Consider the following 12979-nt stretch of genomic DNA (forward strand, 5'->3'; position numbering starts at 1 on the left):
AGTAGATGGGGTATGGAACACAGGACAGGGAGAGGATGGATGGGTCAGACTGCAGGCAGGGACCCAAGGTAACAGGTGGGACAGGATAGGGTCCCAGACAGGGAGACAGGGACAGGATCAGGGCTCAGGTTCAGGTTCAGGTTCAGGATCAGATAGCTAGCAGGTCAGGAGGCAATGACGAAATCAAGGCAAACATGTGAATGTTTGCCAGGTATTTATAGGCCTGTGATTGGCCTCAAGTGACACCTGATTGTAGGAGGTACTGTCTGCTCCACACTGCCAGGATCCATCCGCTGGTGGACATCAGTACTGCAGCCAAAAGATGACAGGACACCAGCAGGGAAATATTCTCCTGACAGTTCAACACTGCCAGGAGACACCTGCTGGTGGACCCCAGTACTGCATGCCAAATAATATAACTTACCAGCGAATGGACCCTTTCCTGACAGTACCCCTCCCTAAAGGAGCGGCCTCCGGACGCTCCAACTGGTCTTAATTGTCCATGGTCTATGGCATCAGGCAGAATGGTGGAGGAAGGTATGTCAGGCTGGTCATCAGGCACATCTGGGCAGACGGCTGGCATGTCAGAGTCATTAAGCTGGGCAGCAGACGACAGGAACCACTCGAGCTGGGCAGCAGACGACAGGAACCACTCGAGCTGGGCAGCAGACGACAGGAACCACTCGAGCTGGGCAGCAGACGACAGGAACCACTCGAGCTGGGCAGCAGACGACAGGAACCACTCGAGCTGGGCAGCAGACAGGAACCACTTGAGCTGGGCAGCAGACAGGAACCACTTGAGCTGGGCAGCAGACAGGAACCACTTGAGCTGGGCAGCAGACGGGAACCACTGGAGCTGGGCAGCAGACGGGAACCACTTGAGCTGGGCAGCAGACGGGAACCACTGGAGCTGGGCAGCAGACGGGAACCACTGGAGCTGGGCAGCAGACGGGAACCACTGGAGCTGGGCAGCAGACGGGAACCACTGGAGCTGGGCAGCAGACGGGAACCACTGGAGCTGGGCAGCAGACGGGAACCACTGGAGCTGGGCAGCAGACGGGAACCACTGGAGCTGGGCAGCAGACGGGAACCACTGGAGCTGGGCAGCAGACGGGAACCACTGGAGCTGGGCAGCAGACGGGAACCACTGGAGCTGGGCAGCAGACGGGAACCACTGGAGCTGGGCAGCAGACGGGAACCACTGGAGCTGGGCAGCAGACGGGAACCACTGGAGCTGGGCAGCAGACGGGAACCACTGGAGCTGGGCAGCAGACGGGAACCACTGGAGCTGGGCAGCAGACGGGAACCACTGGAGCTGGGCAGCAGACAGGAACCACTGGAGCTGGGCAGCAGACAGGAACCACTGGAGCTGGGCAGCAGACACCCGGACATCAGGCTGGAGGGCAGACACCCGGACATCAGGCTGGAGGGCCGACACCCGGACATCAGGCTGGAGGGCCGACACCCGGACATCAGGCTGGAGGGCCGACACCCGGACATCAGGCTGGAGGGCCGACACCCGGACATCAGGCTGGAGGGCAGACACCCGGACATCAGGCTGGAGGGCAGACACCCGGACATCAGGCTGGAGGGCAGACACCCGGACATCAGGCTGGAGGGCAGACACCCGGACATCAGGCTGGAGGGCAGACACCCGGACATCAGGCTGGAGGGCAGACACCCGGACATCAGGCTGGAGGGCAGACACCCGGACATCAGGCTGGAGGGCAGACACCCGGACATCAGGCTGGAGGGCAGACACCCGGACATCAGGCTGGAGGGCAGACACCCGGACATCAGGCTGGAGGGCAGACACCCGGACATCAGGCTGGAGGGCAGACAACCGGACATCAGGCTGGAAAGCTGGAACATCAGACTGGAAAGCTGGAACGTCAGACTGGAAAGCTGGAACGTCAGACTGGAAAGCTGGAACGTCAGACTGGAAAGCTGGAACGTCAGACTGGAAAGCTGGAACGTCAGACTGGAAAGCTGGAACGTCAGACTGCAAAGCTGGAACGTCAGACTGCAAAGCTGGAACGTCAGACTGCAAAGCTGGAACATCAGACTGCAAAGCTGGAACATCAGACTGCAAAGCTGGAACATCAGACTGCAAAGCTGGAACATCAGACTGGAAGGCTGGAACATCAGACTGGAAGGCTGGAACATTAGACTGCAAAGCTGGAACATTAGACTGCAAAGCTGGAACATCAGACTGGAAGGCTGGAACACCAGACTGGAAGGCTGGAACACCAGACTGGAAGGCTGGAACACCAGACTGGAAGGCTGGGACATCAGACTGGACGGCTGGAACATCAGACTGCAAAGCTGGAACATCAGACTGCAAGGCTAGAACATCAGACTGCAAAGCTGGAACATCAGATTGCAAAGCTGGAACATCAGACTGCAAAGCTTGAACTTCAGACTGCAAAGCTTGAACTTCAGACTGCAAAGCTTGAACTTCAGACTGCAAGGCTGGAACATCAGACTGCAAGGCTGGAACATCAGACTGCAAAGCTTGAACATCAGACTGCAAAGCTTGAACATCAGGCTGGAAGGCTGGAACAGCAGACTGGAAGGCTGGGACATCAGACTGGACGGCTGGAACATCAGACTGGACGGCTGGAACATCAGACTGCAAAGCTGGAACATCAGACTGCAAGGCTAGAACATCAGACTGCAAAGCTGGAACATCAGACTGCAAAGCTGGAACATCAGACTGCAAAGCTGGAACATCAGACTGCAAAGCTGGAACATCAGACTGCAAAGCTTGAACTTCAGACTGCAAAGCTTGAACTTCAGACTGCAAAGCTTGAACTTCAGACTGCAAGGCTGGAACATCAGACTGCAAGGCTGGAACATCAGACTGCAAATTGGGAGCAGGTTGGGTTACTGGCAGGATTGTATGAGTAGGGAAGAACTTCCGTTTCTTCTTTGGCTTAACTGCTGGAGATCTGTAGGTGGCTGTAGGACTGTAGACAGGAGGTGAGGCATACTGAAAGGAAGGGCTGGGATATGGCAAGGAAGGGGGAACAGCAGCCAGAGGGAGTTCTTGTGGGAAAGTTGCAGGTATTAGAGAAGAGGCAGGTGGGTTAAAGGCAGGATAGGTACAGGAAGGAGAAACAGGGCATTGATACTTGGTGGGGAGCAGGGTATATTGGGCTGTAGCTGAGGTTGCCATGAGCGATGGGGGAATAGATTCTTGGGAAGGCAGGTGATTAATGGCAGGGCTGGGTTGTTGTGGCTTGGCTAAATTAAAGAGATCTGACCATGCCTGTAGCACAGGATGAACAAACATTGATTTACACACAGCCTGACTAACCAGAGATTGCACTGAATGGATGCAATCAGACAACACCTGCGGGGAACAAGAGGCATAATGTTCCTTGAAAAAGGCTGGGTCATCCTCTAATAACCACACCAGAGACTCAACCTGATCAAAACTGAAGGGGGGAGAAAAATCATCCCTGCCCTCTGGAGTACTGGACAAGGCTAGCTCTGCACACAGCTGGATCAGAGGCTGAACATTTTCAAATAGCAATCTACCCTGATCAACCAGAGAATGGGCCAGATGGATACACTCCAGGAGCTGATCCCTGGCCCACTCTTTCAATACCAGACGACAGTAATTGTTATCCTCCAACACCAGTGAGGCAAGGAGAACAACTGTTTCTGATTGCATTTTCATAGCACTACAATGGTTCCTTTGCGCAGTCACTTCTGGTCAGAGATGGCCTTGATTTACTGTCAGGAACTGGTGTGACCAGAACCGTGTGATCTGCGACAGAGGACACCCAAACGTATATAAGTGAAAATATATATTAATTTATTAAGGAAAGTGAGTAATAAATAACAACCAACTCCAATATGACACAGTGCAATAACCAACCACAGACAGAGACCTACAAATAACAATAGACAGATAAATGCAATAAATGGGAAATACCAGGTTCATAAACAATAGCCAGGCCAGGGTCATACACAGCAGATCAGCAGGGAATGTTCCAGAGACGTAAACATAAGCCAGGCCAAGGTCATACACAGGGAAGTCAGTAGATGGGGTATGGAACACAGGACAGGGAGAGGATGGATGGGTCAGACTGCAGGCAGGGACCCAAGGTAACAGGTGGGACAGGATAGGGTCCCAGACAGGGAGACAGGGACAGGATCAGGGCTCAGGTTCAGGATCAGGATCAGGATCAGGATCAGGATCAGGATCAGGATCAGGATCAGGATCAGGATCAGATAGCTAGCAGGTCAGGAGGCAATGACGAAATCAAGGCAAACATGTGAATGTTTGCCAGGTATTTATAGGCCTGTGATTGGCCTCAAGTGACACCTGATTGTAGGAGGTACTGTCTGCTCCACACTGCCAGGATCCATCCGCTGGTGGACATCAGTACTGCAGCCAAAAGATGACAGGACACCAGCAGGGAAATATTCTCCTGACAGTTCAACACTGCCAGGAGACACCTGCTGGTGGACCCCAGTACTGCATGCCAAATAATATAACTTACCAGCGAATGGACCCTTTCCTGACACAGAGGTTCCTGACAAGAGCAGCATAACCTTCAGCTGAGGGAGTAGAATGTCTTCTTCACTCATGGAACTTTCGACTAGGGTACATATTCCCACCGACTCCACTAATTGTCAGATTCCTCTCCAGACTCAGGAGGTCTTCAGCCTCAGTAATTGCAGTGATCCCCTTCTGGCCCAGGAGGCCTTGGTTCATGACCCTACTCCAGCTCAGCCTGGAGGATCCCCTACCACTCCCGCTGACTCGGGATATACTTTACCAAGGACGGTTCTTTCATCCGGCTCTGGACAGACTGCACCTAATGGTATGGAGGTTTAGAGGGATAGGTTCTTAGAGCAAGGCTGTTCCCAAGAGGTTGTTTCAACTTTCCTCCAGGCCAGAAAATGCACGACTAACGTCACCTATGATAGGATATGGGAAAGATTCGTATCAATGGCTCAGCAGAACAGCTGGGATCCACTATCTCCAGAGGCACCACAGGTACTGGATTTTCTGCAAGCAGGCTTAACTGACTAAGCTCAAGTACTCTTAAGGTGCAAATATCTACTCTATCTGCAAAAACGGGTTTCAGGTGGGCGTCTCATCCCTTTCTAGTCCAGTTTATAAAGGCATGTATAAAAATCAGATATCCAAGAAGACCAACATTTCCAGCGTGGGACTTATCAGTGGTACTAGATGCACTTTCAAATCCTCCCTTTCATCCAGCTGACTCTATCTCACTGTGGAACTCTAAAATAAAATTTCTCATCGCCATCACATCAGCTAAGAGAGTCTCGGAGATGCAGGCATTAATGATTACAGTACCCTACATGGTCTTTTTCCCAGACAGAGTGGTACGGAAACCTTCAGACCACTTCACTCTGAAGGTGGCTTCATCCTTTCATTACAATCAGGAAATCAATCTTCCGACTTTTTCTGAGGAACAGGGACAACTACACGCCCTGGATATAAAGTCCACTATTAGCTACTACCTGACAGCTACAGCTTCCTTCAGAACTACGGATAATCTATTAGTGGTTCCTCATGGAAACAGAAAAGGTCACAAATGGCGTCATCTCGCACGATCGCATCATGGCTGGTCAAAACCATCAAGAAAATCTATGACATTCTTCCGGTACCTGGGGGCATTAGAGCTCATTTGACAAGGGCAGTGGCAGCCTCATGGGTAGCGTATTGCAGGCTTTCACCGGAGACAATCTGCAGGGCAGCGACCTGGTCTTCCAGGCATACGTTCATGTCCCACTATAGGGTGGATTCGGCCCAGTTATCTACAGTAGATTTTGGAAGAACCATTATCTGGCCCAATTCTACAACTTTATGATAAAATACATACTGCCTTTTTACTTGCACTCACCTGACTGGCGAGTTATTTCCCAGTGTGTGCTGCCATAATGCGTCAGTAGAGAAAACAGAAAATTGTATACTCACCTTTCCATAATTTTCCTTTCCTGACGCATCTTCATGGCAGCACACAGCATCCCACCCCTTTTTTAGATGATAGCTACAGAGAATGAAGTGGGGTGCTTCTCCTTTAAATTTATAGTTAACCAGTCCTGTCAGGTTGTGGGGGTGGAGTCACAACCCAGTGTGTGCTGCCATGAAGATGCGTCAGGAAAGGAAAATTACGGAAAGGTGAGTATACATTTCCATTTTCTCTACTACCCTGGTGAGTGCAGCTCTTTTTACTAAATTTGTCTTTTCTAATACCTCAGATTGGTGACTAGCCGTAACAGTTGCTACTAGACACTCCATTAATAAGTTACTCTGCCTTACTTATGCTAAGATTCAAATTTAACATTTTACCATTGTGGAATAAATGTTTTTGTCTTTCGGAAAATCAGAGAAAGAAAATATATCCTCTGCCCCATACATGTCCCTAGCAAGGTGTCCAGAAGAAAATATCACTGAACAAAAGTTTGTTTACTTTGAGCATTAACCTCTTTTTTCCCACCCCTTCATTCCTTCAACTGCGCTATTATGCCAGGAGGGGTGAGATGGTCTGCCTAATCATATGTTTGGCTGTCACAGGGGTCACATGATCGAGAGCTGGTCCCACTAGTTCCTGACCATTAGTACAGATCACGATCTGTCTTTGACAGTTTAGTCTTTGTGCTGGGAGTAAGAGGGAGAAGAGGCGCCTCTGGGTACAGATTTAAAACAATTTTATTGAACAGTAAAATATTCCGCAATGCACTCACATTTTTTGAGTGAAGAGAAGGCATGTAATGTGTTCCCAATTAGGGTAGTCCTCGGTCTGGTCAGACCCTTCTTCGCTCCTGTCTGTGTGCGTCCTGAGATGTATCCTCGTACACCACTAGATGATGTTCGGCCGGCTGCGGTGGAGTTCGTCCTCAACACGAGGCTTGAGGCATGCAGGAGTCCAGGCGGAGGGTGATGACGTCACTGGAATGTGACGCGTTTCACGAGCGTGCGGGCTGTGGAAGTTACAAAAAGTTATAAAGTGATGGAAGTGAGTATAGGAAAAAAGGAGGAGGGGGAGGGGGGAAATGGATCAGGGTGATCTGCTGTCAGGGCTGCCATCACAGAGGGACAGTAACCATGTTCCCAAAAGCTGCAAAGACAAGAAGAGGGAGAAGAGGTGCCTCTGGGTGCAGATTTAAAACAATTTTATTGAACAGTAAAATATTCTGCAATGCACTCACATTTTTTGTGTGAAGAGAAGGCATGTAATGTGTCCCAATTAGGGTAGTCCTCGGTCTGGTCAGACCCTTCTTCGCTCCTGTCTGTGTGCATCCTGAAATGTATCCTTGTACACCACTAGATGGTGTTCGGCTGGCTGCTGTGGAGTTCGTCCTCAACATGAGGCTTGAGGCGCGCAGGAGTCCAGGCAAAGGGTGATGACGTCACCGGAATGCGACGCGTTTCACAAGCGTTCAGGCTGTGCTAGAAGTGAATGTGCTCTCAGCTGAGAAACCTATGCCACCCAGAGACGCGGGCATGTGCGCATTAATGCCCAACCTCTTTGCCACTGCACATATGCGATATGTGGGTGGCAAAATAATAAAAATATCCTTTCAGTCTCTAAAAAATCCTTATGCCAGTCCCACTCAATACAAAAGGTGTTATACTTACTGCTCTGGAGTCCTGTGTCTTCTATCTTCGCTTCTTTGCTGCTCTGTAGTCTTCGTGACACTTTTCAGCATTCAGCGCTTCTTGAATGTGTCTCCCACCATGGACACAGGCATCCAACACTCCCAAAAGTATGGAATGCTGACAAGTCCTATGGAGATAATAGTGCTGGAACAGAGTGAAAAAAGGAAACATAGGATGTCAGAAAGATGAGTGTAATACCTCATGTTATATTGAGTGAATGACTGTAAATGTCAAGCCAAAACCATTTTTTAGTTTTGGATAGAGTGGGGAAAGGAAAGTTTAATATCCCCTTTGGGTTTTTTACTGCTATTCTTGGTTGCTGAGATTTCCCCTCAGTTCCTGTCCTACCGATAACATTTTACTAGACAAGAAGTGGGCAAAACCCTCAAACAGCAACATCAAATTAAAAAAAAAAAAAGCTTAGGGGAAGTAGGGGAAGACTAGAACCCTGGTCACATGTATATGTAAGTGCTATTAATGTGCAATATAAAGTCTCTATGCAAATTGACAGTGGCTTGTGCTAATAAAAGTAAAGTACATATTCAGTCTCAGTGTCTTCATTTTCACTGATGATGTCATTATGACAAAATGCATTGGGTAGAGCTCCTTATGCCACTTCCACTTTCATATTTCTGCTCTTTGGAACGTAGGAGTGTTCCAGGAAGTTCCTATGTGTGTTATAGTTTGTGACAGATAAGCCAAGTGATGATGTACGTAGATTTTGATTGTTCTTAACCAAAAATAAAAACAGTTTTACACTATTGGAGGCTGCCTCCTGGTTTTCTTTCTTATACATGTGCACTGGAGGAGAGTTCTGGAAAGGTTGGAGATAAAAGTCCTGGTGAGCAAGCCCAGGGGTGCATCTAGAGCAGAGTTACATCTTAAAGCGTTATTAACTTACTCACTACTAATAAGAGTTCAAGGAGCTCTGGTGAGTGGGGTGTGCAAGAGGGAAGCACATGTGGTCATATCTAGAAAGTGAAGACATTGTGAATATATATGCACTTTATTGAAGCACTTTTATCTGCACAGAGAGTTTATATTGCACATTAATAGCACAGTGATTTTTTTTGCATCATTGCACTTTATTACACAAATGTTTTTTGTTGCCCTTTACTGAGATGGTATATTTAATATGATATTTTCAATAAGATATTCTTTTAGTGGGTAGTAACATTTTACATGACATAAGTTTTATATGAATTAGCACTTTTTTGTAATATTTTTTATATTTCGCACAGAGGGGAGGAATATTGTAATATATACAGTGCCACACCAATATTTGATTTTTATTTCTAGTTATACTCTATAATATTAGGGTATAAATATGGTGCATAGGCAGCTATTACTCAGTGAAGACCTCATAGTATGGAGCACCTGGGTGACATTTATATTTCTGTCTGTGTTGCAGATTTTCTCTCACCTTCTCTCCGGTAAAATCATTGTCACCTGAAGAGGAAGTAAGTAAAAATATTTCTAACATGGATAGCAGTAAAAATGAGGCAGGGGTTCTAATCCTTCCACTCTCTTGAAGTTTTGGCTTCAAATAAACATCATGGAGCTATTAAAAAGGTTGCAGTTTCTGCCAGTGAAGCAGAAATCTTTTTCTAGAGACCAAATAATCCTTACCCATTAAAAGAGAAGTATGGCCAAAGCTTTATTAGTCATGCTTTTCTTCTGGGCCACAAGAGCTCACTTACTTTTGTAGTCCTGTGAACCAGAATCAGCAGATTCTGGTCAGCCCACTATTGGCTGAAGTCACAGAGATGCTCTAGACTATGGAAGGATCCCAACCATATTATCATAGTAGGCTGTGCCCACCCCCTCTCCAGCCTGGTGCTCCAGTGAGTGCTGGAGAAGCAGAGCAAAGAGCAGTTACTGATACTCACCGCTCTCTGCTCAGATCTGATTGAGAACTGACCAAGCAGCAGTCATGTTATCGCTCAGTTCTTGGGCTTAGAGCTGGTAGGGGACAGCTGCCTGTGTGAATGAGGCCTTAATAGTATTAATAAAATACACTTGGGGTTAATATATCTCTAAATATAATTTTGTCATATTTTTTGGACACACACATGTCCAAATAAATTTACATAGCACAATGCATAATATGGACAGTTCCACTCCAGTTTGTAAATTTAGCATTTATAAAATTAAAATATAGCGGTTGCGATTTAAGCCTTGCTCACACAAGAGCTGATTTCAGAAGTAGATCCTACTCCTGTGTGACCGTGAGTTAAGTTCCAACAGGGTAGAGCTATGAAAGCCAATGGACCTGAATTGTCTGTAATAGCAAAATGCAGCTTGAAGGTAAGTACTGTAGATGCTTCACTGAGTGCTAGTATGTATTGAGCTGTTCCATTCATGCCTTTTCCCCTTGAACTGAGCAGATATCTGCAACTTGTGCTGTACATCACCTTGTAAACAAGGCCCGAGTCAAACTCATGGTTAAAATTGAAGCATACAATTTTGTTTTTCTTTCTTTCATCAGATACAAAATCCAGCACATTAAATTTGAAAAGGAGAAACAACTTGATGTCATCTACAGAGGGTAACATTAGCCAGGATGAAGATAGCTTTAGCTCACAGCCTAAAAGCATATCACATCTGGTATCCAACTTAAAACATTCAAACAAGATCAGACGTAAGAAAAAGACTCTTTATTCACCCTCTGCTGTGGAAAAGGTATTTTAGTTTTCATTCATTTACCTAATTACCTTATGTATGTTAAATTGGCTTGCATGCATTGTATGATGATATTGAGCACACTTTTTGTAAAAATTTGAATACTTGGGCTGGCTACATCCTAAAGAGACTGTCACCAGACCTCACTTTTTAGATGAAAACTTTGCAGCAGTAGAGAGGATAATAATCAAATGCATGTTTCCCAGCATAAAAAATAAACAAAATAGGCCCCTGCCCTGTCTACCTGCTGCTACATAGACAGAGAGCAGGAGCCTGAATAGCAAACATTAGGATTTCAGGCAAATTCAGCAAATTGTTATCTGTGCACCAATAAAGTAATTAATCAGATGTGCCAGTTGGTGCAGAATCATTCACAAAACACAGCACACAATTGTAAACAAAGCAGGAGCTGATTGTGTTAGCATGTTATACTGTATATACAAAAATAGGTGCAACAACCATCCTTATATATTATAGTATACTTTGATAATACTGCAGCAGTTTTCCGAAAAAGGTAATGGGCTCAGCTACATCCTAAGTATTAAACACTGCTGCAGATACAGATGCAGTTAAGACATACGGTAAACCAGTCTCTCAAAAACAAAAAAAAAACAAAAAGCATATATATTGGCTGCTAACATTCTTTGACCACATTTTTTAGTAATTGAACAAACCAGAATTAACAGTCCCAGATATTTAAAGGAGAAGTAGGGCCAAAGCTCTTTTGACGAACTTCTCCTGTGGGTTAGTTTTGCATTCCTGTGACCTGCATTCAGCTGACAGCAGGCTAAAGCCCACTGTTGGCTGATGCTACTCAGCTGGTCCAGGTTCTGAAGAGATCCTGACTTTAATGTTGGGATCTACCCAGATGCTTACCCGGCAGCTGGCTCAGCCTCTCAGCGTTCTACTGAAAGCCTAAGCAAACTACTTCCACCCCCTGCACAGCCCGGCGCTCCGGTGAGCACTGGAGAGGCAAAACAGAGAGTGGTGACCAACAGACATGGGCTCTCTGCTCATTAAAGACTGAGAACTGTGTGATCAGTAGGGATGGGCCAAACGACCACCTGTTCGGTTCGCATCAGAACTTTGAACATCATGAAAGTTTGGAACCAAATAACAAACCCCATTGAATCTATGAGACCCGAACCTGAAAAATAAAAAATGCCCATTTTGAAGGCTTATATGCAAGTAATTGGGCATACAATGGTTATGGGGGTCCAGGTACTGCCCTGGGGGACATGTATCAATGAAAAAAAAGTTGTAAAAAACTTAATTTTTAAATGAGCAGTGATTTATTGATGCTTAAAGTGAAAGCATAAAAAATGAAAAATTCCTTTCAATATAGTGCGTGGAGGGTCCCCTTAGTCTACCTGTAAAGTGGCACATCTTTACTGTGTATAGAAGCTGCTGCAGCAATAATTGCATTTATAAAGCCTAAAAAATTACATTTTCCCTGCAAGATTTCTTTATCTTGTAAGCAACAGCTTGGAGTGCACAAAAATTGTTCTTTGGGTGTTGGTGACGCCTTCAAGCCTTAGCCCTATAGAGGTAATCTTGATGAAAGCAAGAATTGGCCTTGCTATCAAAAATTGTAATGATATGCATCTGTCAAACAGGTGCAGAAAGATTTTTCTTTGAGGGTCAGTGGCGCCGTCACACTGTAACCCTATAGAGGTACTGTCACGTACCTGGTCGGAGCCTAAAGTGACGAGGTTAGCCTCTCTTGTATCTACAGCCCAGGTCCCGCTGAGAGTGGGGACAGAGGGAGCCAAGGGGCAAGGGGAACACGAGTGCCTGCAGATGTAGACCCGGAAACTTGTAGCAGAGGAAGCGACTCTTGGAATACAGGAAGTCGCAGCTGGTCGCAGGACCATAGTCGCAGATACTCGGATGGCAGTGCTGAGCCAAGCAGGAAACAGAAGCAAAGTCACAAGGATAGCCGGGTTCGGTAGCAGGCGAGCAGCAGGGTACCAAGACATTAGGCAGGATCAAGGTCAATCGGGAAGCCGGGATCAGGAACCAGTAATCAGGCGTGTAGGAGAATCCAGAAGCAGGGTCAAGGAAAGTCAAGGTTCAGCAACGGGTAACAGGCAAGGAAACAGCAGGATTCAGGTATCAGGGAACAGCTGAAGATCAGTCAGCATCTGTCAGAGGTCAGTGCGTCCCTTAAATAGGCCGCCTGGCACCAAAGGGAACTGTGGACATGCTCTCACTGGCATGCACATTTCTTTGCGCATGTGCATTGGCGCATCTGCGATCTGCCAAGTTCCTTATGCACGCATGCATGCGCAAGCATGCCTGATGTGCTACAATAGTTCTCATTCATTTACTCTTGATGAAAGCCAGAATTGGCCTTGCTGTCAAAAAGCAAGAACACTAGTCAGCCTAGAAGTCCTTTAGAGATTTCACGGCCCAAAAACACTTAATCGCCAACATCGGCATCTGGGGCTTCATAGCTGCTGGTAATGTTGATAAAAGTCAGAGGGTCCACGGAGTCTGTGGACAGACGCATTCTGTGATCAGTAACAAAACCTCCAGTAGCACTGAATGCCCATTCGGAAAGTAGGCTAGATGCAGGGCAGCCCAGCAGCTCAGTACCATACTGGGCAAGTTCTGCCCAGTAGTCTATTCTAACGACCCATTAAGCCA

At 46.8% G+C, this 12979-nt stretch overlaps 1 protein-coding gene across 1 annotated transcript in view; it reads left to right on the forward strand.

Annotated features, from left to right (window-relative positions):
* The window catches only part of TRPM2 (transient receptor potential cation channel subfamily M member 2), a 328183-nt gene that overhangs the window by 39981 nt on the left and 275223 nt on the right, over positions 1-12979 (forward strand). The window contains 1 exon segment of the mRNA XM_073633225.1: positions 10137-10330. Within this exon segment, the coding sequence (XP_073489326.1) occupies positions 10137-10330 (194 nt within the window).

Source organism: Aquarana catesbeiana, linkage group LG06 (assembly GCF_042186555.1).
Source record: "Aquarana catesbeiana isolate 2022-GZ linkage group LG06, ASM4218655v1, whole genome shotgun sequence".
NCBI classification, from domain to species: Eukaryota; Metazoa; Chordata; class Amphibia; order Anura; family Ranidae; genus Aquarana; species Aquarana catesbeiana.